The sequence below is a fragment of the Aspergillus eucalypticola genome, assembly GCF_003184535.1.
Source record: "Aspergillus eucalypticola CBS 122712 chromosome Unknown BO83scaffold_15, whole genome shotgun sequence".
NCBI lineage: Eukaryota > Fungi > Ascomycota > Eurotiomycetes > Eurotiales > Aspergillaceae > Aspergillus > Aspergillus eucalypticola.
Window position 1 is genome coordinate 766,648 of NW_020290289.1, and position 25,659 is coordinate 792,306.

At 50.7% G+C, this 25,659-nt stretch overlaps 9 protein-coding genes across 9 annotated transcripts; 5 read left to right on the top strand and 4 right to left on the bottom strand.

Annotated features, from left to right (window-relative positions):
* Positions 1-101: 101 nt before the first annotated feature.
* Positions 102-1,791, top strand: BO83DRAFT_447104 (vitamin H transporter; the record flags this gene model as incomplete). The annotated part of the gene is made up of 4 exons (XM_025536635.1): positions 102-339; positions 392-1,127; positions 1,185-1,433; positions 1,504-1,791. Exons 1-4 carry the CDS (start codon positions 125-127, stop codon positions 1,789-1,791), a joined length of 1,488 nt encoding a protein of 495 aa, XP_025387411.1. The 5' UTR covers positions 102-124.
* Positions 1,792-2,318: 527 nt separating this feature from the next.
* BO83DRAFT_362843 (HpcH/HpaI aldolase family protein) lies at positions 2,319-3,143 on the top strand (the record flags this gene model as incomplete). Its single annotated transcript, XM_025529546.1, has 1 exon — positions 2,319-3,143. The coding sequence occupies one exon, from the start codon at positions 2,319-2,321 to the stop codon at positions 3,141-3,143; it is 825 nt and encodes a 274-aa protein (XP_025387412.1).
* A 43-nt stretch (positions 3,144-3,186) lies between these two features.
* Positions 3,187-5,258, bottom strand: BO83DRAFT_399662 (fungal specific transcription factor domain-containing protein; the record flags this gene model as incomplete). The annotated part of the gene is made up of 4 exons (XM_025533333.1): positions 3,187-4,475; positions 4,529-4,851; positions 4,902-5,054; positions 5,110-5,258. The coding sequence occupies 4 exons, from the start codon at positions 5,256-5,258 to the stop codon at positions 3,187-3,189; spliced, it is 1,914 nt and encodes a 637-aa protein (XP_025387413.1).
* A 957-nt stretch (positions 5,259-6,215) lies between these two features.
* On the top strand, positions 6,216-12,604 carry BO83DRAFT_399663 (uncharacterized protein; the record flags this gene model as incomplete). Its single annotated transcript, XM_025533334.1, has 16 exons — positions 6,216-6,245; positions 6,290-6,414; positions 6,478-6,542; positions 6,600-7,376; positions 7,431-7,482; positions 7,552-8,101; positions 8,386-9,282; positions 9,378-9,756; positions 9,794-9,939; positions 10,303-10,382; positions 10,728-10,751; positions 10,779-10,903; positions 11,039-11,109; positions 11,162-11,347; positions 11,401-12,402; positions 12,455-12,604. The coding sequence occupies 16 exons, from the start codon at positions 6,216-6,218 to the stop codon at positions 12,602-12,604; spliced, it is 4,659 nt and encodes a 1,552-aa protein (XP_025387414.1).
* Positions 12,605-12,992: 388 nt separating this feature from the next.
* On the top strand, positions 12,993-13,888 carry BO83DRAFT_389718 (translin family protein; the record flags this gene model as incomplete). Its single annotated transcript, XM_025532819.1, has 2 exons — positions 12,993-13,198; positions 13,276-13,888. The coding sequence occupies 2 exons, from the start codon at positions 12,993-12,995 to the stop codon at positions 13,886-13,888; spliced, it is 819 nt and encodes a 272-aa protein (XP_025387415.1).
* Positions 13,889-14,056: 168 nt separating this feature from the next.
* Positions 14,057-15,069, bottom strand: BO83DRAFT_408957 (RPEL repeat-containing protein; the record flags this gene model as incomplete). Its single annotated transcript, XM_025534096.1, has 4 exons — positions 14,057-14,368; positions 14,461-14,561; positions 14,637-14,762; positions 15,047-15,069. 4 exons carry the CDS (start codon positions 15,067-15,069, stop codon positions 14,190-14,192), a joined length of 429 nt encoding a protein of 142 aa, XP_025387416.1. The 3' UTR covers positions 14,057-14,189.
* A 646-nt stretch (positions 15,070-15,715) lies between these two features.
* On the bottom strand, positions 15,716-18,878 carry BO83DRAFT_399667 (thiosulfate sulfurtransferase; the record flags this gene model as incomplete). The annotated part of the gene is made up of 5 exons (XM_025533335.1): positions 15,716-16,866; positions 16,919-17,092; positions 17,118-17,137; positions 17,806-17,856; positions 17,917-18,878. The coding sequence occupies 5 exons, from the start codon at positions 18,876-18,878 to the stop codon at positions 15,716-15,718; spliced, it is 2,358 nt and encodes a 785-aa protein (XP_025387417.1).
* Positions 18,879-19,183: 305 nt separating this feature from the next.
* On the top strand, positions 19,184-21,324 carry BO83DRAFT_339921 (uncharacterized protein). The gene is made up of 4 exons (XM_025528566.1): positions 19,184-19,376; positions 19,437-19,468; positions 19,532-19,595; positions 20,080-21,324. The coding sequence occupies exons 1-4, from the start codon at positions 19,235-19,237 to the stop codon at positions 21,225-21,227; spliced, it is 1,386 nt and encodes a 461-aa protein (XP_025387418.1). The 5' UTR covers positions 19,184-19,234; the 3' UTR covers positions 21,228-21,324.
* A 33-nt stretch (positions 21,325-21,357) lies between these two features.
* Positions 21,358-25,393, bottom strand: BO83DRAFT_379258 (putative kinesin family protein (BimC)). Its single transcript, XM_025531462.1, has 2 exons — positions 22,652-25,393; positions 21,358-22,602 (listed from the first exon to the last, which is right to left on the bottom strand). The coding sequence occupies exons 1-2, from the start codon at positions 25,286-25,288 to the stop codon at positions 21,673-21,675; spliced, it is 3,567 nt and encodes a 1,188-aa protein (XP_025387419.1). The 5' UTR covers positions 25,289-25,393; the 3' UTR covers positions 21,358-21,672.
* Between the last annotated feature and the right edge of the window lie 266 nt (positions 25,394-25,659).

A 25,659-nucleotide genomic window follows, 5' to 3' on the forward strand; every position in this document is an offset into this window, starting at 1 on the left:
ATCAAGAACCCCAGAATGTAAATCCGGGGAAGATAGGTGGGCCATATAGCCCCATAAAAGCGCAGATAGCATGGACAGTAACAGATGCATTTTTCCATACTCCACTATACATTTTCATTGAGGCATGGCGACGAAACACGACGAATATCCTCTGGATGACAGGGACTCCAAAATTATCATGGAGAACCTTGAGGATGTCTCATATCCAGAACACCCGCTGGCTCAGTTTCCTCTTCTGCGGGAAAAGACGCCTGCTGAACTCGAAGTTCTAGACAAAGCTGTCCTCAAGAAGCTGGACTACTACTTTCTGCCATGTGTGACAATGATGCTCCTTATGAGGTGAGCTTGCTATAACTGCTACTATTAATCTCAAGCATTAACATCCCCATAGCTACCTCGACAGAATCAACGTATCCAACGCCCGTCTAGCTGGCATGCAAGAGGACCTCCACATGTCCGACACCGAATGGTCCGCCGGCATCTCCCTCTTCTACGTGGGCTACATCATATCCCAAGTCCCAGCAAGCGTCTTTATCGCCAAGGGCAAACCAAGCATAATCTTCCCCTGCATTATGCTCTCCTGGTCCGCCGTGACAATCTGTATGCCGGCCCTCACCTCTGCCTGGGGCTTCTGTCTCTGCCGATTCCTCGTTGGGGTCACCGAAGGCCCCTTCATCCCCGCCGTCTCCCTCATGACTTCATCCTGGTACACGAAGAAAGAATCCCCACTACGGATGGGCATCTGGCACGCGGGTAACATCATCTCCAATGTATTCTCTGGACTTCTTGCCGCAGCCATCCTCACGAACATGGACGGCATCGCTCACCTCCGAGCATGGCAGTGGTTTATCCTATTAGAAGGGATTGTCAGTATCTTTGTCGCATTGATAGCGTTCTGGTTCCTCCCGAACTTCCCCGATAATACTAGTCGACGGTGGTTCAGTGAAGAGGAAGCTCAAATGGCAAAGTATAGACAATTTGTCTCTGCGGGAGGGATCCACGAAGATGATGATGGTGGTCGCTGGACGGGTGTGTGGCTTGCCGTTAAGGATCCATTTACGTGGTTGTTTTCGGGAATGCATTTTGCGCTTATCATTGCGCAGTCGTTCAAGGATTTCTTTCCTTCGGTGTGTATCAATTTCCTACTCCAAGATTCTACATCGTGCTGATAATAGTGACTACAGATCGTCGCAACCCTCAACTTCTCCGAAGTTGAAACCTACCTCGTCCAAGCTCCGCCATGGGTAATAGCCTACATCGCCACCTTGGTCCTCTCATGGTCCTGTGGCCGATTTCTCAAGCACTGTTGGCACATCGTGATACCCATGCTCATCACCCTCGCCGGAACAGTGATTATGATCTCAACCTTGAACATCGGAGCACGATACTTTAGCTTCGTCTTACTCTGTACTGGACCATTCGTCGGCCTAAACGTAAGATAAACCACCACTTTCTACCCACTTAAACTAGAGCTCCCATCACTCAGACTAATCAATAACTCAGATCCATATATCCTGGGAAACCAGCGTCGTCCCGCGCCCACGCACAAAACGAGCCGCGCTCGTCGCCATCGCGAATTGCGTGTCGTCCGTCTCGCATTGGTTCACGCCGTACTTCTTCCTCACGTCGCAGGAGCCGAGGTATGAGACTGGAGGGGGGATTATTATTGCGGGGTGTGGACTTACGGTGTTGCTTTGTTTGGGGACGAGGTGGTGGTGTGTCAGGAGGAATAGGGAGCTGGAGAGGGAGGAGGTGGAGGGGAATGGGTCCGGGTGGAGGTTTGTTACTTAGGTAGGGCGGAGGTATGCTGCTGGTGATAGGTTGGTGAGAGGGATGAGATGGGTAGTTGTAGGGTTGTCTGGGTGAGTGTTTGGTAGTGTGGGATATAGCAGTGATTGATGTTGGGTTGGGATGAGGGAGTGTGTGACATTTATGATTTGGTATATTGACTTACGACTCACTCTCTTTCTTCACATTGATTGTTCAGTATAATGTTGTTATGACTCATTTTGGTCCTTTCTTAGCACTAGAGTAAGTACCTATAGCTATGAGGCTGTTCATACGTGTGGGAATGGACATTCTCCGCTCCGTAGGAGAAGTTCCGGATGAAGCTATGGACTCATCGTCCAGCAACCGGATATTCTCCGGATTGCTAAATTAGACAAGGAATTATACTTTCGATCTTAGCGATTAACATCAATATATAAGTAACCGTATAAGCTCAGTTTAGCCAGATCATTTCAATCAACCAAAGAACAATTCTCCCAATTACACTCTCAAGTCAATCACCATCTACATTCATCCAAACTACGACCAAAATGACCCAATCCGACCCCCAAACCACCAGCATTTCCAACCCCTTCCGGACGCGCATCCTCTCCGGACAAATAACCCCCCTCCTAACAGCCAAATACCTAACAACCAATGAACTCCCCCTCCTCTGCAAAACGACCTCTATCCACGCCATCTTCATCGACATGGAGCACTCTGCGCACGACATGCGCACTGTCTCGCAACTAATTCTCGCCTGTCACTGCGCGGGCATCTCGCCCGTCGTGCGCTCGCCCTCCAAATCGCACTTCCATATCAGTCGCATCCTCGACGCAGGCGCCTCCGCCGTGGTAGTTCCCCACGTGGAGTCCGTCGAAGAGGTGAAGGAATTAGTCGAGCATGGAAAGTACGCTCCCCTGGGAAAGCGCGGCTGCACGAATAACCAGCCGGCGTTTGGGTTCCGGCATGTGTCGACGAAGGTGCAGAATGCGGTGTTGAATGAGCAGACGATGCTGATTCCGATGATCGAGACGCCTGGGGCGGTGGATATTGTGGAGGAGATTGTGGCTGTTGAGGGCGTTGATGGGATTTTGGTGGGTTCGAATGATCTCTGTTCGGATATGGGGATTCCCGGTGGTTACGATACTGCTGAGTATCAGGATGCGGTGAAGAGGGTTATTAAGGCTTGTGTGGATGTTGGAAAGCCAGTTGGTATTGGGGGGATTCCGGGGAGACTGGATCTTTTGGAGATGTGGTTTAAGTTGGGGGCGACGTGGTCGTTGGGTGGACAGGATGGGGCGATGGTGCAGGCGGGGATGAGGCAGTTGAGTCAGAAGTATGAGGATATCAATGTGAGGTTGGAGAGGGTGTAGAGAGATGGCTTGTTTGTATTCTATTGTGGTTATATATTGATTTTCATATGTCGAGGAAGTGACCCGCAGCTGACGACCCGTACACGTACTCCCCTAACATGCCGGCCTCCATACTCCAGAAGACGTTGTCCCCAAATATGTCCCATGCTAATTGTTGGTTCTCAATGGCTGCTTCCTGCAACTGTATCAAATGGTCTTCGTTCGTAATTGCATTGGGCGTCAGAATGGGCCACGGCGGGTTGTGTTCATTGACGGGTGCAGGAGGTTCATTTTCATTATTCACACTACCATCAAGTAGGAATTGTATGCTTCCACTTTGATGAGTGATATCAAATGGGATATGCTGTTCGCCATGCACTGCATCTGGTCGTTGGTTCTTTGTCTTGCGCAAGATGTCGGCCCGCAATGCTTCATATAGAGCGACATAGTGAACCGCATCAGGAAGCTCCTGGACCATGAGCTTCAATGTTTTCTCGCCCTTCTTGACAGCCTCAGAAGCACTCCTTATGGTCTGATAATCAAGATCCTCTACAACTGAAACACAAAACATGACAGATAATCCCGCAGTGAACAGAGTCTGGAAGTAACTGCGTGTGTATGTCACAAGCCCCTGGTCAAACATTGCACAGAAAGTAGTAATAGTCCCCACGGAAAATTCAAGGCAGATGCTGAGGAGGTCTTGCGGAGGCACATTGTTTCGTTTAGGCACGAGATCAATTGCTTTGCGGATAATAAGTAATCGCTCTCGCATCAGGAGCAGATCGTACCACTCCTGCCTCTCATACAAGCATTTTGGGTTGGAGAAGACAGGCGCAGAGTTCCTCCAACTCTCTAGCTCATTCAGTAGCTCGTCAAGATCTAAATATATGGTTCCGCTGGCTGTGGCCAGTTCAATTTGTGACATCTCCTGCTCAGCTCTTTCCTTGGCCTTTTGCTGAAATCTTGTATGGATCTTTGAGGTAATCTTACGTAGTCGCAAGCAGAGGAGAAAAACCGAAGTCTCAGTTGTATGCATAGAATCCAGATGTGCCGTGCTCATGCGATAGGAGGAATCTAGATCCGCAAATACACCAGACTGCCCGGCCAACTCGAGCTCCTCGTCATCTGCGTCGGCCGGAAACCCGACTTGGATATCTTTGTCGGCTATCGCGGGTGGGCGGTCCAACATCACAGAGGTGTATCGATCCAGCATATAACACTGCCAGAATACCCGTCTCCGCAGTTGCTCCTCTAGCAGATGGTCATCTGGGCTTTTTCGAGGTCGACACTTATGTAGACCCCGCTCAATACACATTCTAGTACTAAGTTGGATCAATTCCCATATAGAAGTACCTACATACGCAGTCAGTAGTAGATACGACATTGTTATTGCGAGGACACCGCACCAATGTGATAGTATATGCCAAATCTGCTTACGAGCAACAGATCCTGAATGGACTCCAAGCCTTTCAGGAGAAAGCCTTCTTCGAGGTGTTTCAACGCGGAAAGAAAATAACCGTAAGGGTGGTACTGGTGCTTGCCGGCTCGATAGAGTGGGATGGCACCGATGGCAAGTATCATGAATGTCCGAAATAGTTGGTGCTCCGTTGTTTGACCGGCACTGGCACGTGCATGTTGGTCTTCCAGACTTTCGGGGAAGAGTGCTCGGTATAGATCTTGCACATATCGACGCAGCAAGAAGGGGTTTTGGACATGAGATGCTCCCAAGCTGTGATTTGTCAGTGTGGATATGTGTCTGCAATTAAGGGGGACACATACTAACTGTTGAATACAACCAAGGCCTCTTCAGCTGATGGCAGTGAATTCTGCTGGACACTGGTCTCTAGAATGGTGGCCCTCTTGGATAGATTTTGGAGAAGCTTCTGGTTCTGCTCCCTCCATCGGGGATCAGTGAATAGAAGACTCATAAAGCTGTTGGTCACTGTCAGCCTAGGGACCACGGCTCCGAAGGAATATCCACCAATACCTAATCCCAGCACCCTCGGTGTAGTTCGGGGAAAGGCTCATATTATTATTACATCCATCCGCGGTTTCAACAATGTGACCTAAGCTGCCATGGGGAGCGGGCCCCGGAGTATTGTCGTCTGCCGATGAATGTTCCTCTGTATCATTCATCATGGGTTCTATGTCAATGACCCCTGTTTGAAAGCTTAGAACCTTCTGTTCCAGCTCATCTATATATCTTCGGCCTGTTAATCTATTATTTTTGAATTAAAAAGAGGACACTTACTCCCGCGAGACCGGCTCACTACCATTCAGGCTAACCGTCAAACAAACTTGTCCACTCCTCATACATGGCGAGCATTTTGGACGAGCGTTGTCACACTATTGACCTCCAATGGTCAAATCAATAGCCTAAATCGGCATGGTTTGTGTCTCAATATTGGGATGTTTACCTTGGCTTTCTTCGTGTAGCATGACTGGCAGGCTGGCAGTCGTAGTAGTTGCCTGTTCTCATGTCCATTGGCCATGATGCCGGTAATTGCTGAAGCACACAACCCTCATCACCAAGAGCAGGCCAGTGTATTTGCAGTCTTACTATGTTTTGCTACTTCATGCCCTCTCCCAAGAGCTTCGTGAACGAAATTGTGGGGAAATAATATGGAGAAGTGAATAGCCTCGGCTACCTGTGGTAGGGCCAATGTCTTAGCCCTGCCTTGCCTTGCACCTTCCCCGTAACTCAGTAAACACAGGTCTACAGGCGGCGTGCGAATCACTGCTTCGCAAAATCATGCTACATCTACATTATCATCTTGCATTAAAGCTAATTCTGCAAGTACCAAGGTCACGTCTTTCCTTTTGCCATTTGGGATACATCTTCCGCATCGGACAATGTCCGCAGGATCCATCCACCCGCAGTGGGGATTCGGAACTTCTCCGCCGCACAGCTTCCCCGCAGCCAAGACAAGCATACCCCACGAGGGCTACGCACGTTTCTCGCAATTGTAGTGTGATGGCATCTCACGTACTCCGAAGTTCCATGTCTGGGCATTGAACCATGGAAAAAAGCCGTCGGACAAGTCCTACGCCTCAAAGTCCCACAGCGCAACGGAGACTCCAAGCCTGTGAGAGATGCTGGAAACGGAAGCAAAAGGTGAATCTGTTTACCACGAATATAATCTTCCTCACTAAAGTGATTCAAACAGTGCGACAGGTTGCTGCCGGGGTGCACAGCCTGCATTGAAGCAAAAACCAAGTGTTGTCCACGAAGCGTCCAGTTAGGGGGTACCGCAGAGGATGCAAGCGGACTGTCCAATGCTGCGCTTCCAGAGTAAGGATGCACTGACTTCGCTATCGCCTAGTCTGTTTCAGAGCTGATGTTGACATGATTCAGCTACATTGAGACGCTCAAAAGAAAGGCGAAAGATCTGGACGATCGGTCTCAGCGCCGACGACCTCGTTTATCAACCAACACAAGCAATGGGAGGCCGTCGCTGCCATCCGATGGCCCGACAGAGGCTGCACATGATAGTCCACAAACCTCTCACGGCACTCCGTTGACGGAGCAAACCAGTCTCACTGAAAGATCGGTGCAGGCAGCTATGGGAGAGATTGAATTTCTGTCCCGCAATGCTATGGCAGAGCCCCGTGGTGAGGCAAGTGGGTTTCCCCAGGAACTAGCAATAGGAAACATGATAAAAGCCATCCTTGCTATTTCAGGGAAAGACCCAACACAGTCTTTATTCTCTTTGTCTCAGAAGTCAAAGTACAGGAACATGTTGGGACAGACCCCTACACTTACCAGAGAAGTTGTGGCTGATTGTATGGGCCGTTTCTTTGGGCATACAAAAGCCCTCTGCCCATATATTAACGAGGGTGAGATGCTAGAATATTGTGACTCTTTCTTCGATGGTAGCCATGTGTCTCATGCAATCTCATATACCGCCTTCAGGGATTTCAACGTGTATATGGCAACAGCTATTGGGATGCTGCTTTCTCCCGAATCTGGCATCGAACTGTTCGCCAGCAGTTTGCACAGCACGGCCATGCAGAGATTCCCTACTATCCTAGGCAGTAACGATGACTTGAAAATGTTGCATTCTATGCAATTGTTGATCATTTACTCGATGTTCTCCTCGATGGGGGGATCCACATGGCATCTTGTTGGCCTGGCCATGAAGAAGGCGATATCGTTTAGGTTCCATAAAGAGCCGCTTTCCGACATTGGAATACCGGAGCAGAAGCTCAATCGGAGAAGAACCATATTTTGGAACTTGTACACACTTGATAGGTGTGTGTTTCTTTGAGCATTGACAGAAATCGTCTAACGTCCTGCAGAACTATCAGCTGCGCAATGGACCGGCCATTCAGCATTGAAGATGAAGATATTACGCTTCAAGTACGTCTCAGAAAATAGTTCGATGCGTGTGCTAACATCATCAAAGCTTCCATCTCATGGGGACATCAGTCCACCAGACACGCTCGACTTTCCGGCGTACGTTGTCATGCACGCTCGACTAATATCTAAGATGCGAGGCTCTTCACATCAGCAATCAATTTTCCACTACGGAAGTTTCTCCTACTGGAGAGACATACCTAGGGGAACGATGGGATCTAATATATCACCGACTTCCTCGAGAACATTACGGCAGCTCACCTGTAGGTCCATGGTCTGCCTGGCGCAAATCAGTGGATTTGAGCGAAACGCAACCAGGGTTTTTGGGACTACGCATACTATTCGGCAAGATATAATAAACACATGTAGTGAATATATCAGTAACGAGTATTTGGCGGTGGAGAATGACTGCTTCACGGGATCATTCGTTGATGCCTTCGATATCTTTTCTGCAGGCGTGGTTCTTATCTGCCTGGGAAGGATGTCGCCATCTTCCGATGTCCCGAATGCAGCCAGTGTTCTCAACAAATGTACTTCTCTCTTGACCCTACTCGGAGAGAGGTTCTCGGCACTTAAAGCTCTTTGCAGAGTGCTCTGGTGTTTACAGGAGTCAGCAGACATGGTAAGTAATAGTTTTTGGCCAAAAAGCATTCATGACCGACGCCCTGCAGAGCTGACAAAAAAGGCGCAGGTGATTGAGTTACCGGAAATAGTCCCTCACGCCCTTCGAGTGATGATCGAAGGTACGTTTCGGAGTAGTCGCCCCGTTCGTTGACTTGCGGACCGGACAGACTGCCTTCGGAGAATACCCGCCGGACGGAATCCGAACCACTGAGGCATATATCAAAGCAGTCATTGTCCAGAAATGAGTCAAAACAATTCAATATTGGCTTGACAAACTCACAGTGCATAATTACTCTGTTTCAATCCAAGATGGCACCCAGCAGAGACGATGATCCGGCATCTTCCCGCCAAACGGTTGCGGATAAGCCAACGGTGTACCTTCTTGACACGTTCCCTCCCAAGGCAATCGAACACGCCAAAACACTATTTAATATTATCCAGCCTCAAGATGAGCAGTTCCAGAATTGGAGAGAGAATGCGCGCGCTTTGTTGATCCGAAGTTCCTATCTTACTGCCGAGGATGTCGCCAGTTGCCCGAATCTGATTGCGATTGGCAAGCACGGAGTAGGAATAGACAAGATCGACCAAAATGCCTGCGCAGAAAGAGGCATCAAGATCCTCAACACGCCTGGGGCGAACGCACGCGATGTGGCCGAACTGGTCGTTGCCCTTTCTCTGTCGGTTGCTCGTGGTATCCGGTCCATTACAACTCGCCAAATGTCAAAGCCAGTCCCCAAGGAGACATGTAACGGGCTGACGTTGTACCAAAAGACTGTCGGGATCATCGGCATGGGAAATATCGGACGGACTGTTGCCGAGATATTTCGGGGTGGCTTTCAGACCGACATCATCGCATACGATGCTTATATGCCGGAGGATACATGGACGCATATCCCGCACACCAGAGCTAGCAGCATCGATGAAGTCATTACTCGTGCAGATATCCTCTCGGTCCATGTCCCCCTGACCAAGGAGACACGAGACATGATTACCTACGACAAGATCTGCATGATGAAGCCGGATGCCATCCTTATCAATGCGGCTCGGGGAGGGATTGTCAATGAACATGACCTCACACGGGCATTATCCGAAGGCCGTCTCTGGGGTGCCGGGCTAGACTGCCACGAACAGGAACCTCCCAGTCATGAGATATATGGCCAACTCTGGGAGAACCTGAATGTGATCAGTACACCGCACATTGGAGCTGCCACATCGAGGGCACAATTGGCGAGTGCTACTGCGGCGATTGACAATTTGCACCAATATCTAGCTAGTCTGTGAGCTTTTTCTATGTAATAAACAACATTCTTACATTTCTCTCCATGACATCTACTATACATGATTCATATCTTAGCCTTCAAAACCCTCCCGCCAACCACCCCCCTACAATGCCACCTCACGACCTGCACATTGCCCTCCAAACTATCCGTGATAAACAACGTCCTCCCATCCTCACCCCCAAACGTACAATTCGTCAAATTCTTCCCTCCATCCTTCGCAGTAACAATCCTCGCCTTCGGCACCCCCTCCTTATCCACCACAAACACACACCCAAGACTCGGATGACATACAAACAAACTCCCCTCCTCATCCACAGCCAACCCATCAGGCCCCGCACACCCAAACGACTGGAAAAACAACCCTACCTTCGACGTACTCCCATCTGCATTCAACGGTAACCTCCACACAGAATTCTGCCTCGTCATAGCAACATACAAGAACCGCTCATCGGGGGATAACACCAACCCATTCGGAGAAATCCCGTTCGACACAAGACAATCTAGTCTCCCATCGGGCGAGAGCCGGTACACGCACCCGGACGGATCCGTCATCCCCGTTTGGCCTTGATCCGTGAAGTAAATCTCGTTCTTGCTGGAGATGATTAGGTCGTTGGGACCTTTGAAGCGCTCTAGGTTCCGGCGGGTGAGGAGGGGTGTTAGAGATTGAGATTTCGGGTTGAAAAGAAGTATCCCCTGATTCCATGACTTATCAACATTTCGCTTCTTTCTACTGGGTGTGGGATGGGATGCATTCACCTGCTTATAATCCGCAATCACCAAGCATCCATCATCTCGAACAACGAGCCCATTGGGTTCCCCATCGTAGCGGATACATTCCGTCACATTCTTGTCCTTGTCTATCTTCAGGATCCTCCCGTAGGGAACATCTACGATGTAGAGATCGCCGTTGGCGGTATAGACCGGCCCCTCGAGGAAGATATCAGATGCTGGGCGTGCCGAGCCGCTGCGCCACTCTGTTGGTTGGCCTGTGCAGCGCAAGTGGGAGGGGATGCGAGTGTAGATTTCAGCTTGGATAGTTGGGGGGGCTGGGTAGAAGTTCATTTTGATAGTACTGGTCGTATCTAATTGGATTGGAATCAGTAAAGGCCGAGGGTTTGCTGTGGCTGGTTGCTGTTGGCCCCCGCAATCTCTCGCTTATATATTAGTACTGGTACTCGTAGTAGTGCCATTTCGTGCAACAGGACTGGATCCGATCCGGTCGGACATTTCCCGGCGTTAGTGCCAGATTGGGTGTGGGCAGATACCACTAGTAATATGGGGATAAGATGAGGGAAGGGTTTATATATAATTTGCGAAAATCCGGGGTTATCCCGTGCTTTCAAGGGTCTGGGGAATCTGTCATCTGCGGTATTGAGTGTTCCAGCTTCGAGTCAGGATGGGTCTTATTACTGAGACGAGAAAGGCTATTCAGGATGCTCCGAAGGGCATGTTTAATGCTTATGTATTGATGTGTACGTGTGTGTTTGCGTTTGCTGGCGTGGCTAAGGGGTTTGATGAAGGTATGGTATATTAATATATCACGGTGTGGAAGGGTAGACAGCTAATTGATCGTCTGCTGTTGATAGGGAATATTGCTTCGCTTGTTACGCAGCCGCATTTCAAGGCGAAATTTGGCATTGATCATTTGTCGGAAGACGACTATGCGAATACGAAAGGATGGATTGTCTCTATTACTACCGCTGGTGCGGTTTTTGGATGTCTTGGGGTATGTTGGTTTCGATTTATGTTCGTGGTCTGGTAATACTAATGTCGGTTAGTGTCCCCGAATCAACGATCGATTCGGACGACGATGGACCTTTCGTCTCTCGACACTCATCTATATTGCAGGAATCCTTGGGCAAGGACTATGCAATGGGAACATGTCAGGGCTGTATGCTTCGAGGTTTATTGCGGGATTGGGATTGGGCGTGCTAACGATTGTGCCGCCTATATATATTTCGGAGGTATGCATGTATGATTTGATAACGAGAGGTGTTTGTTCAACTAACAGCCATAGATCGCACCCAAAACGATTAGAGGTCTTCTTACATTGCAGCACGCTGCTTGTCAACAGCTAGGCGTTGTATTCGGCTTCTTCATCAACTACGGCGTGACCAAAAGCTACCCTGGCGGTGATAAGCAGTGGATGCTCCCTACACTGTTGCAACTCCTCCCGGCCACCATATGGCTTATCGGATCCTTCCTTTGTTGCGAATCACCCCGATGGCTACTTTACAAAGGCAAAAGACACGACGCAGCCACAAACCTGGTCAAACTTCGCCACCTACCCCTCGACCACCCTATAATAGTAGCCGAGCTAGCAGGCATGGACGCCCAACTCCTCCTAGAAACCGAATCAGTCGGCGAAGCCACGATATGGGAGCTCTTGAAAGAGACACTCATCCCAATCGAAAACCGACGTCGCTTCTTCCTCATCTTCATGGCAAACCTCCTCTCCCAATGGTCCGGAGCCAACGCCATCACGCAATACTCGCCCACGATCTTCGGCTACCTGGGCATATCCGGCGACGAGTCGACCTTCCTAGCGACAGGGATCTACGGCGTGGTCAAATTCGCAAGTACCCTCGCGTTTGCCCTGTTCATCGTTGACTTCATCGGCCGTCGTCGATCCCTAATAACCGGCATCTCCCTACAAATAGTCACACTAGTGTACGTAGGAGCCTACCTCGGCGCTACGAAGGACATGACTCCAACCCAAATCAGCAATACCCCCGGTGCCTCGCGCGCATCAACCGCAGCAATAGTGGCTATTTACATCCACGCCGTGGCGTGGAGTATTGGGTGGTTCGGGATTCCGTATCTTATTGGATCGGAAATTTTCCCGATTAGGATCCGGTCATTGAATGTGTCTATTTCGATGGCTTTCCACTGGGCGTTCTATTTTGGATGTTCGAGGGCTATGCCTAGTTTGTTGGCTGCTACGCATCGCTGGGGTGCGTTTCTGTTCTTTGGTTGTATTTGTGTGATTGGGCTGGTGTATGTGTTTTTTGCTATGCCGGTGAGTATACGCTGTTTGCTGAAGTAGGTTATGATGGGCTAATTGGGCATAGGACACGACTGGACGGTCGCTGGAGGCGCTGGATAGTCTGTTTCAGCGGCCTTGGTATACGGTGTATCGGGTGGCTTATCCGTCTAGTGAGGCTGTTCGGGTGGAGAGAGAGGATGCAAAGTTGGGGGTGGAGCATGTTGAGAGGGCGTGATGGACTCCAGATGTGCTTCTTTGAGTGCTACCATAAAATCTATCCAATAGGTTTGATTACAGTAAATATTGAATTGAACTCTGCTATGAATTCATTTCTAGAGAGAATGATCCATATTGAATCTCCTACCCCAATTCATCTCTGATCCAATCAGATAAGATAACACCACGATCACCCCAAAACAGTAAAGCCCCGCGCCAATAATGACATCTTCTCTCCCAGTTTGATTCCGTTGCATCAATTCTACCCTCTACCTTCCCACCAACACACCACCACTGCCACCACACATTGACCTCATCCCATGGCCGGCACAAAACGCACTTGGGACGGACAACCATCATCCAACACCACCACCCTATTAACAAGCACCCAACCACAACCACCCACCATGGCAGACTCTACCACAGACCACTCCCATCAACCCGAACAGCAGCAGCAGCAGCAACAGCAGCAACAACAACCCAACCCCTTCATTCCCATGTTCACCACCTTCCGCGACGAGCTCGACGAGCACCACGACCGTCGCGAACGCATAATAAAAGCCAGTCGCGACATCACCGCCCTCAGCAAGAAGATAATCTTCGCGTTGCAGCGGTATGCCCCAATCCCCGATCCCCCACCTCCTCCCCACCAACACCAACACCACCACTAACACAAAATCAACATAATAGTATCCGAACCCTCAACCACCCCCTCCCCCCCAACCTAACCAAAGAAACCACCACGCGCTTCGCACAAATAACCACCCACTTCACCGCCCTCCTCCCAGACCTGACCCCCGCGCCCAACACCCACCGATACATGCGCCAACTCAGCCCCGCGATCCAAGAATTCATCGAAGCCATATCCTTCCACCACTACCTCACCACACAGTCCCTAATCACTCTCGAAGAAGTGCGGAAGCATCTCCCTGCGGGGATTCTCGTCACGGAGGAGGATTATCTGCTTGGGTTGTTTGATTTAACGGGCGAGATGATGCGGTTTGCGGTGACGGGGTTGTCCGCGGGAAGTACGTCTGAAGGTGATGGTGTGGGGCTAGGCGAGGAGCAAAAGGGCATTGTGGTCGATTTGAGGGAGATGAGGTGCGGGTTTGAGGGGTTGAGTGTGCCGGGCAGACATCGTGGGGTTATGTTGAGGGATATGGGGAAGAAGGTGGATGTTATGCAGGGGAGTGTGGAGAAGGTGGAACGCGCGGCGTATGGGATTTTGGTCAGGGGGAGGGAGAGACCGAAGGGGTGGAGGCCGGATTTGGTGGTGAGTGGGGGTGGAGAGGATGAGTATTGAGTGGTGGTATTATCCATCTTACGTTCATCTTGGATGAGTGGGAATATTGGGGAGTGATGGATGTTGTACGATATACATGCATATCAAGCAACTAACAGTATCATGAAGTAAACATTGCATGACCATTACCTCATCAATCATGTACGAGTATACTAAATACTCAATATCTTCAGAAACAACCATCATAAATCAGAAGCACTCAAATCAAACCAAATCAATAAAATAAAACACCAAACACCATATCCATCCACCCATTACCCATCATCATCAACATCATCATCAATCACACCACTACTTCAGTCTAAACAGCCGGAAACCTCGGGTCCTCATCCTCCGTCAAAATACCCTGTGAAATCAAATCCTCGGGATTGGGCCGATTCTGAATCTTTTGGTCCAGGTGATCAGCCAACATATGTTTCTCGAGCTCACGGGCATTCGCCTGCAGTGCGGGGGCGGCGTGGGTGGTGGGGAGGATGTTTCCTATCATCAACAATCACCAAGCAGTCAGCATGCATCGCTCTATTCCCTGATAGAAAGAAACAGATATAGAGTATATAGTAAGGTGGACATACGCTCAACCAACTCCTCTCTCTCCGGCCGATGTTCAAGATGTTTCTTCAAAGCGTCTGTCGTGCGTTGGCGGGCGAGTTCTTGGCGGGTTGCTTGGAGGGAACTATCCTCTTTGTTAGTGGTTATCTTATTGTAGTGGAGATGGTATGTGTAGATGGATGGAAGTATGGCAGCGTACGGAGCAACATTCGTATCCAGCAGGATATGTCTGTCTTTGAGATCCTGCACGTCGGGACGTCTCTGGAGATGTTTCTCCAGGGAACTGCGACGTTCGGGAGATGCGGAGAGAGGGGTCTCGTCGATGCTAGTAGCAGTAGTAGGTGTAGTAGTGTTGAGGTCCATTGCGGGGTAGACTTGTTAGAGCTTAGATGGGTGGGATGAGTTATGCTAGGGTGGTTGTAAACGCTGGGCAGGTATGGAAGATGGACTGGGTATATACAGTGTGATTCAAAGAGTGGTGTGACTGGGATAAAGAATAGAAAGAAGGCTGGTTGTCCAGGGGATTAAGAGGGGAGGTCAAGTGATGCGTGCGGAGGACGAATCCACGGGACTGGCGCCGAGGAGGCCCACTGGACGATGTCATCACACCTGACTTCATTACTACCTACCATTTTCATTCTCACTACAACATCAACTTTCAGGATTCAGAATCGGTCACTGTTGCATTCTAGTCACACTGGATAGTTAACAGTTAGCTAAGTAGCAAGTCGCAAGTAGCTCGGTCACATCGCCAATCTGTTCCCCCCTCCAATTATTCTCCGTAGCAATCGAAAACATGTCCAACAAAGAGTAACGCAAAGAATGACTGCTATATCTGTTTTGTAATTGCAGAGTAGAATGTCGAAAAGCGGCCTGGGAAGTGCCCACCACAACGTGGCTAGGAGAAAAGATGTGCTCCATTTCTTCCCTCGAAAGTCCGAAGGATTGAAAGCAACGCCATATGAGGACCCAGCATCTACTACGCCTCTAGCAGCCTAAGCGACGCCCAGAGAGTTCACCCCGACGATGGCCATCCTGGATCGAAACTGTCCCGTATCCGATTCCTCTCGTCTACCGCATTTTCGCATCCATGCCGTCTGTCCAGGACCTGTCGCCCATCAATGTAGCCAGTCACATCCGACAACAAGTCTGACCTTAGGCAGCCCGGGAATGGCAGAACATATCCTTTCTGCTTCGTGTAACAACCACAATGGTCTATTTCAAGTTTGAGAAATATTCATCCGTCCATCTGCAGAGACTGACGGACCCGACCATTGGTCAAGGAACCCAGAGCTTGCCACGGCCGCGGCTGCTACCACGCGAAGGACCCCGAGAACCACCACGGCGGCTGTTCGAATAGTTCCGAGATGCTCCCGCCATGCCACGTGCGGCCCCGGACTGGGTGCTCAGATCAACCGTGGGCTGCTGCTGCTTCGTCACACCCAGCGATCGGCTGAACGAGTTGGGGTCGATTGGCTGCGTGGGAATCTCCATCGTAGCCTCCACCGGAGGGGCGACAGACTTGAATGCAGCGGCCTTGCGAGTAGTGCCGCCGCGCGAGCCACCTCCTCGAGTAGATCCTTTGCCGCGACCGCGGGGGACGAAAACAAGCTCGTCCTCGTCGCTCTCATCCTCGTAGGAGAGAAGAGACTTTGGCTCTGCGGTGGTCGTCTGGGTCTTCTCCACGTATTTGCACCGGTTCTTGTATTCCCGCTCCTCGTACTGGATGGATGTCCGCAGCTGATGAATGTTCTTGACTCCGATGCCGAATTTCTGCGCCCAGATCTGGGTAGGCCGATCGTTCGTAATGAGAATGCATGTTTTTGCCGCGTTAGCTGCATCAGGGCCGCTGTGCAACCGCCACAAGAGGGCGCTGAGCAGCGGTCTGAGCATCAAAGGAACCGTTGGAATAGTGGACCCCGACGCAGAACGACGGTGCCCACTCTCCGGCTTCTTTTTCGCATCCTTGCCGACGCCATTGACAACATGAGAATTCGCACATTCGGGACTAGTCCGGGAGCTCCTGGAGGACGGTCGGGATGCAGGGGCGCTGTGAGTGCCGTTTGACGTGATCGAAACCGCATCGGATTCTTTCTTGAAATTCAACTTGTTGAGAAGCATCTGCGACAGATCGTCGGGAGCGGCGCCGTTCTTCTTCGTATCTTTGGACTTATCCTCGCGATTCCGCTGCGCCACCTGGTCGCCCGGAAGAACTCCGTTGGCTTCGGGTTCCTCCTCGAACTCCGGAAGGAAGAACTTCTCCGCCTCGGTCCAGTTCTCGTATTGCTCCATAGGACCCTGCAGGATGACTCGTTCGGCGGAAATGTTATCTTTGCCGGAGGTAACACGGTCGAGGAAACGGACAGCCTCTCGGGCATTGATGGCGACTTGGGATCCGGCTCTCTTCAAGGCATGAAGGCGTTCGAGGGCTAGAGTGGTATCGGTCAGCAGATACGACTGGCGTATCATCGATTCACTCACTGTAAAGAGGAACGATAAGAGTGATGGCGCCGTTCGTGGTCCATTTTTTGATTTCGCTGATATTGGTGGTTAACGCCGTCTCGTCCACGGCACAGTGGAAGACCTTGCGTCCGGTCGACATGGCTGGCTGAGAAAGGTCGACAGGACCGGTCGCGTAGTTTGAAGGGTAAAAGACTGGAAAGCCACAAGGGCCCTAGACCGAACAGCTTGCTTGGACGACTGCGACCGAGCCGCAGGCGTGGTTAGCGTGGTGCTGAAGCCCGCGAGGGAGGTTTGGATTGATTGGGATTAATGGAGGCGGAGGCCTGGGAATGTGGGGGCGCTGGTTCGAGGACCAGAACCATGGCCATTCACAACCCGACCGCCAGCCAGATGCCAGATTGAAGGAATGAATGACTTACAATGATAACCACGCTCACTAGGGAAGATCATCTGCAGCATTTTGGGTCTTAAATCAGCGATCGTAGATGGAAAAGAATCGAGGCGAGATGGTGAGCGAGGAATGAATCCATCAGCGGATCAACTGAAAGCCGCGGGATTCGCCTGGGGCCTGACTAAGCGCCAAACGGATTCGACCGATTTTCCTGTCATCATCATATATTCTCCTCCACTATTGTTCCCCTCATAACACGCCGCTACCATTGCCCACTCACTCAATGGCCGCCCGGGTGTTATCATCACCTTTACTTTTTGCTACATGCTTATCTTAGTTGCGGCATTCCGCGTACTTCTAGATGATTCGGTCTCTATCGGGTATGGTATAATTGCGGTTGCTGGAATCGAGATGGAGGGGAAAACGCTATGTCATACAAGACCCGACGATCATCAGGCCAATCCAATCTCCTCGCCTTCAAACCAACGTCAGCTGTCCTTTCCCCCGTCTCTACGTTACCTTCTTGATGAGACCCTCCTCCGGCTTGACACGTTGTGCCCACTCACTGTCACCATTGTCAGCCACCGAACCTTTGTAGAATGTCAGGGATCGGGAAAGAACTTACGTCCAGCTGCCATCGTATACCCTCCGTAGGTTGGGCTCTCCGAACTCCGCCTCGCCTAGTGCCGTCTCAATGATAGTTGCTGTCACACCGGTGCCACAAGAGCTGATGATGGACTTGGACTCGTCAATATCTTTGCCCTCGAAGATCTTGCGTAGCTCTGGCCCCGGGAGATAAGTCTTGGTCTCCGGGTCCAGCAGTTGTTGGAAAGCTAAGCTTTGGGAGCCAGGAATATGGCCCGACGACAGGCCCGGACGTGGCTCCGGATCGGTTCCCGCCCAGCGGCCGTATGAGCGTGCGTCCAGGATCTCTACTTCCTTTGCGCCCTCCTTCCTATGCTCCTTGGCGATCTCCTTCAGCTCCCGGTAAGGGATCACGAGTTTCGAATCATACGTAGGTACAGGGTAGTTGGTCCGCTCCGGCTGGGAGGGCTCACCAGTCTCCGTCGGGTATCCTTCGCGAACCCACAGCCTGTAGTTGTTGAGTAGGTGGACTCGAGGGTGTCCAAAGACCCGAAGAGTCCATCCGACGCGGGGAGCGCTGAAGATGCCCAGCTCCTCAGTGTCGTAGACCACCACCTCGTCGTCGCGGCGAATGCCAAGCTCACTCATTGCTTCGGCAAACGTTTCGGCGGTAGGAAGCATGTGCGGGTAGGGAGAGTCATGATCCTTGACTCCGTCTAGGTCGAAGAAGCGAGCCTCGGGGATGCGATGCTTGCGAAAGATGTCAATTCCTTTGCGACCCTCGGGGTCGTTCGGCATGAACCAGGCCGCGCATAGCGGTACCACACGAGGGGAGGTGGAGATCTTCGTGCGCGGGTTCTTCTTGAGGGCGGAATCAAGCTCCTTGGGGGTGATCAAATATGAGTTGAAAGAGAACTGGCGACATTGGTTTGCGGTGGACATGGTGGACCGAAATAGGCGAGTCGGTGAAGGGATGGAATTCCGAAGAGTTACAAACGCCATATTGCGAGGCGGGGGGGGAGATGCAGTTAATATGAGAGAAATTGTTCAAGGATTATTTACATTCCGCTCAGACCGCGGTGTCTGATTAACCCACCTGCAGGTCCGGAAAGATGAATGAGGGGGGAAAGAAAGGAAGAGGAATAGTGTGGGAAGCGCAAGATCAATGGACAATGACGGGAGAGCTTCGCTATCAGTCCGTCTTTCTCCTCGCAAATGCGGAGGTGGCCATGTGAACTTCGGGAAAGCCTGTCCGCTTATCGCCCGGTCCACTTCCCTTCCAACCACTTCCTTAACTTCCCCTTCCTCCCGACACTAAACGAGATCCCCCATTGCAATCCAATCAATCCTCCTCAGCCATGAAGGTCACCATTAAAGAGTGGAACGCCGTTGCTACTTGGCGCTGGGATATGCCCGATGATGAAGTGTGTGGTATTTGTCGGGTTCAATTTGATGGTACATGTCCGACCTGTAAATTCCCAGGTGATGATTGCTCGCTATGTATGTCAACAAGACTCCTTTTTCCAAACTGCATGGTTATTAACCAGGGAATTTTCACAGTGCTGGGAAAGTGTGGTCACTCCTTTCATATGGTGCGATTGTGGATCTTGATGTTCTCATCCTGAAGACGAAACAACTAACACTAACCAACCCAGCACTGCCTCATGACCTGGATTCAACAAGAGTCCTCAAAGGGACTCTGTCCGATGTGCAGACAGAGTATGTCATTCATATCCCTGCATTTAACTATGACTGCTAATCTAGCTGCAGAATTCGAATGGAAACAAAACGACGAGGAAGATGAATAGCAACCTCAGTACTCGACAATCTAAGTGGACTGTTGAAGGCGTTGGTGGCTCCTTGCAAATTATGATACCCTGCGACTGTACTCTCTTCTAGCTTAGAACTATTATTATACTACTATTTGTCTATATATATATTCTTGAGCACAGGTACTCCAACATCCGTGCACATAAACAACAACTCTGTTTACCGCCGATCGGGTCACCTGACGCTATCGATAAGGCAGCAGATGATCCGCGACGAATGCGGCAAGTCAACTTCCTAGTAAGTAGTAAGACTAAGACTAAAGTAGTTCCCCCAGATAAGTTAGTAGTACTATCTCAGGTACCGGCCCTGCCACGCTCTCACTTCCCATCCTCCCTCTCTATCACTCCATTCTAAACAATGTAGCGCCTCCCAGACATGTCTCTTCCCAAACACACCTCCCCATCTCCCTTATCCTCCTCACCCTCCCGCCAATCAGTCCGCCGCACCTCAGGATCTCGCCCCCAGAGCATCATCGACCGGCCCGGCACCGCCCAACAAGTCACCGACATTCCGGAGGAGCACGACTCCCACGAAGCTGCACCTGCACCAGTCCCACAAGTGCACGCCCCTACCGAGCACGAAAAACCCCACGAGACAACATCAACAACCACACCATCGCACACCACCTTCCAACCCTTCTTCACCTTAATCGAAGATGCCAACTCCTCCGAATACCACCACCCCACAGTGCACTACATCTTCTCCGACGATGACACAGACATCGTGACCGAGGCAGCTCTACGCGCCCTAGAATCCGAGCCGGATCTTTTCGCAGCCAACGGAAAGGGTAAATCCAAACATACACAGGACCACAATCGTCAAGACGGCGGTGAACAAGGCACATACCCGGAAGACGATGAATACGCCCACCAGAGGAAGGAATCCCTCCTCCCGGACCCTATCCCAGGTGTTCGCGATAACTACGTGATTCTCGATATAGACTACGCCTCGCCAGATGGTACACATCCGGAGACGACAGTCCCAAACAACGACGGCGGCGGTGGCGCGGCCAGCGCTCACGAAGCCCAAGGAACAGGACCTCCGCTTCCACAACAACAGCAACAGCAACAGCAATCATCGGCGCATAAATACACCGTGACCTCCGCACACAGTTTATCCCCAGCATGGCAGGTTCTGAACACGCAACTGGTTTCGGCGCCTACCTTTGAGAATAATAATAATAACTCGTCTGGGGGACAGCCGCCGAACGGGAGTCTCATGCTTCAGATTAAGGGCACGGCAGGACTGCCTATGAATATGCCGGGGAAGGATAAAGATAGAGAGAGGAGTAGTCAGCGGTTGGAAGATATGATGGATCAGTTCGCGAAGCGGTTATCGGAGCTGAGACAAGTCATTGGTGCGGAGGAGCAGATGGATGATGCGGAAGAGGAAGTGGAGGGTGATGTAGGACTGCATGAAGGGGATGTCGAGGGTGCCCCTGCGGATAACACTGGGCCGATCGAAGCCGAGCCTCATGTTGAGGGTGGTGGGCAGAATGAGGGACAGTCTGTAGAAAGTTGAGCTGGCAAGTGTAGTTGTCCGGACTGATTAATGTAACCAAGGAGTGTGGCAAGCTTTATATGCACTGCTTATAGGCACCCATCACGCTACATACTACATCCTACGTTCTAATGTTAAGCGGAAATTATGACGCATTCAAACAGCCACAAATGGCTAATCTCTGTTGTAGCAGACGAGGTATCTATACCAGAAACAATGGTAACACAAACTCCCAAACACCATATTGCAAAGTTTTAAAGAACCACCCATTCCGCATTCAAAACAAGCACCCATTCAGTGTCCGTCACCAAACATCCAGTCAAAATACGATATCAAACAACCTGTCGTTCTTCAAGATGGACAAATTCCAGGGTATCAGGGTATCCCATAACGCCTGCCACCACCAAGCGAGACATTTTAATATTCATGCACAATGCAAAACAAAAGAAGAGTTAAGCACGTGACACTAATTGAAGGGCTGGTTTCTCAGCCTTCTAGCGCTGGAAGGAGGAACGTTTTCCGGCCCCTCCAGCATCCCAGCCATCTTCCTCGTCAACTTCTTTTGCGAGAGCTTGCTATCAGTTGTGAGATTGGAGCAGCGTCTCTTCGCAGGCGGTTGGTCGGTGTCCTCGGTTTCCGGTGTGAGGTCCATAGTAGTCCGAGGGGTTTCCGTGCCGGCAGTAGATGATTTGCGGTCTCCAGCGCTAGATGCGCGCGGTTTTACGACGTTTGCATCGACTTCCCTAAGGCCCGTGTTGGAAGGAGTGACCGCGGTTTTGGGTGGTAAAGATCCTACCTCGTCCGAGGTGTCGTTGAAAACGAACCCTTTGGATGGGGGAGTTCCAGGAGAGCTGTCGAGGGTGGGGAGCTGATCTTCGCCACTGAATGGCAGTGCCGTGAACTGTCTCGATGTTCTCATCCGGGTTTTCAAGCAATCATGGCCTTCCGTCCGGGGGAGGTCAGACGGATAGTCGTAGGTGCGCTTCCTGGGAGTCACGCCAGTGGAGACATATTCCTCGAAGGCTCGGTTCCTGATGTTCTCCCGAAGATCGGTCAATGGCTTGCGGACTTCATCCGACAGTGGCATGGTCGACTCTTGCAGGTTGAGTTGTTGCTGAATTGCACCCTCTTGTAGCTCATTTAGACGGCCACCAAGCTCCGTGAACTGTGTGTTCACAGAATCATATGATTGGTGGACATTGGACGACATGTTCTGCAGGCTTGAAAGGTGGGCGTCACGGTAACGGCCATTCTGCGAGCGAGCTTTGGCAACGAAATCGTCCAGTGCTTCCATTTGTTTGCTCATGTTATTCACCTGAGCATCAACAATACGGACCGTCTCCTCGTGGACCGACTCTGTAACCTTCTGGATAGAAGCATTGCGTTGATCGAAGACCTACAATATTAGTATAAGTGGGCACAAGTATTCAGAGAGCAAATCTTACCTCCCAGTCACTTTGCATCCTTGACCTGATGTCGTCTTTCGATGCAGTGACATCCTTGGCAAATTGTTCCGACTTGAACACCCATTCGTCAACATGGCGGTCATACTGCGCAGTGGCGTGCTCCAGGAAGTCTCCAGAAGATGTAAGATCCGTGCGCATTGTCTCCACCCTACCCTTCAAGCGGCCAAATTGCCTCTGGCGAGACTCTTCAATCAAAGCCTTCATCTGCGACATCAGAAGATCGCGCTCAGCTTCAGCATTAGCACTCTCTTCCTCAAGGGTCTGTGCCAAGTTTGAAGATGCCCTGCGGTTGGCCTCGACCGCCTTGGTGTTAGCCTCCTGGAGCTCCAATCGCAGCTTGTTGATCTCTGCTTTTTGTCCATTGAGATGCGTGACCATATCCTCAAACACAGTCTTTAAATCCTTGCCAAGAGCACTGTAAGAAGAATGCAGTTGAGCGTGGAACTCGGAGAATTCGCCGATAACCTCTTTGGAAATGCGAGCAGCTGCAGCTGAGAGACCATTCAATCCTTCGCCAACCTTACGCTTAACATCCTCGCGTAGATCCTTAATCTCTTCAAGGACTTCGTTCATCTCATCATGGGCGCCCGTGGTCTGAGAATTCGCCTCACGTTCCGCCTTATCGAAGAGGCCTGCCGATTGAAGCAATTGCGATTGGTTCGATTCTATATTGCCGAGTTCACGCGTGACAAACTCGTTGATCTTTTCGGACATGGCTTCCACAAGCTCGGAATGTTGCTCTTGGAACGCCTCAACTTTGGAATCAATCACCGTAGTGACATTGGACACTTCCGCGGTAGACACCTGCCAGGCCCGCTTGTTGGTGGCATCCAGGTCAGTCTTGCGTTGTATTTTGGCGTGCAGGCCACTAATGTCTTCCACCGTCGTATCCAAAGTAGATAGAAGACCTGCGCCGATATCGCGAAGTTTCACTTCTGTCTCTTCATGTGCTTTGCGCAGCATTTCCTCTTCCTCAAGCTGAGCTTTGGTGTCCTTCAAAACAATCTCGGTCTGTTCGAGTACATCATTGGTATTAGCAAGGGCAGCCCGTGTTTTTTCATTGTCCTTCTTCAGATCATTGAAATTGCTGGTGAGTGTGAAAAGTTCCTGGACCTTGTGACGTAAGCTCGATTCCATGGACTCGATCTTTGCACGCTGTTCCTCATTGACGATCCTCCGTGATTCGCTTTCCATATGCATCTCTTCCCAGGAATCGACGCTCATATACACGCCATTTCGATGTCGCGTAGCAATAAGCTCTCCCTTCAACTTCTCAATCTCTGCTGTGAATTCACGAATAAGCGTCTTCTTCGGCATCGTTGAGTTGATCTGTGGCTTGTTGCGGATATTCTTCGCTCTAAATGCATAATCCAGCGTGGAAATAGTTTCCTCCAGGTTACTGCGGGATGGTGAGACCGTAGCAATGATGCAAGTCTTTGTTCGTCCTCCGAGCGAGTCTTGCAGCAGGCGGGTAAGCTTGGATTCTCGGTATGGGATATGGGCGCTTTTGTCGACCAAGGCGTTGATCACACGACCCAAAGTGAGCAAACTCTTGTTAATTAGACCAGCTTCGGTCGCACGCTTGTTTTCAGCACCGCTGCGCTGAATATTCTCACTACCAGCCAAATCGACCAAGTTCAGCTTTCCGTGGCTGATATGCTCGTCGCCGGACTCGGTGATTCGTTTCGTAAGGACGGTGATTGTGAAAACAGTGTGACTCCGGGAACTCAGGTCGTTGCATTTTGTTGCCGCTACTTGCCGCTTGTGACTGCCCTCCTGAAGCAGCTTTATTCCAGCCGACGCTGAGTCGATGAATGTCTCCTCCATACCCTGAACAAGCGTGCTTCCATGCCCCTTCTTCGACTCGTTTTCATAGATTTTGAGTTTCGAGTTATCCTCGTATGATAGCAGATCGCGAAGCTCTTCATTGTATAGTTCGATGAAGGAACACTTCACCGTGCTCTCTGTTTCTTGTAGCTTGTGGAAGAGTGAGTAGAGTACACGCGGAATAATACCAGCATTGTCTGATAGTATTCCCAGGGTATCCGTCATGTCGCCTGACATTGTGTAGGTTTTTCCGGTTCCCGTCTGTCCATAAGCGAAGATTGTGCAATTGTATCCAGCAAGCATTTCGTTAACGATAGGCAAAACAACATCTTCATATACAGTCACCTGATCGGCAGCTGCTGAGAAGACCTTGTCAAATGTGTAGGCTTTATTGGCCAAGGCATTTGGCCCCATGGATAATTCAACGCATTTGCCTTTTACTCCTTCAGGAGTTGACACAACGACTCCACTCTTTTCTTGGATCTCCCTGTCGTTGCGGCCGCGACATCTTACCACAACGTGGATGCTGGTGTCTTCGTTGATTTCACGTTCATAGTCTCTTTCTTTGCGCTTCGCAATAAGACTCGTGGTTGATGAATCCGTCGGCGATTTCACCGCGCGCGAGCTGCTTGGGGGCGCTTTCGCAGTAACTGCTGGAGAATTGGCTCTGGTCGAAGAGGGCACTGTTGACCCCGCTCGTCGCGTTGATGGACGTGTTGCTGGGCGTGTAGCTGTAGTTGTCGTACGTCTTGTTGGCAGCCCAGAGGCAGGCCGTTGTGGGCCAGCCATAGTGGACTATAAGATGAAGTGTAACAGGTATCGTGTCGCTTCAATGCAGTGAGCAATGATGCCGCAAAATATCAAATTATTTGATCAACATAAGGCGACAAAGTTGGCGGCGACTGTGGGGGATGTCGGATAAGGAGGTCGACGTTGGAGTATTTACCGATGTTGATGCGGGATTCTCAAAACGGAAAACGTAAACAAACCGGCCACACCGCCCACGTGCCGGCCCCCGTCATTCCCCCCTCTCACATGATCGGTCCTATGCGTTCATCGCCCTTCCCCCACGGCTTCTCTCCTCCTGACTGTCACAACTCTTCTCAGACAGTGTTCAGTGTTTCAAAGCATCAGCTTGATACAGCTTAGGGTGCTGCTCT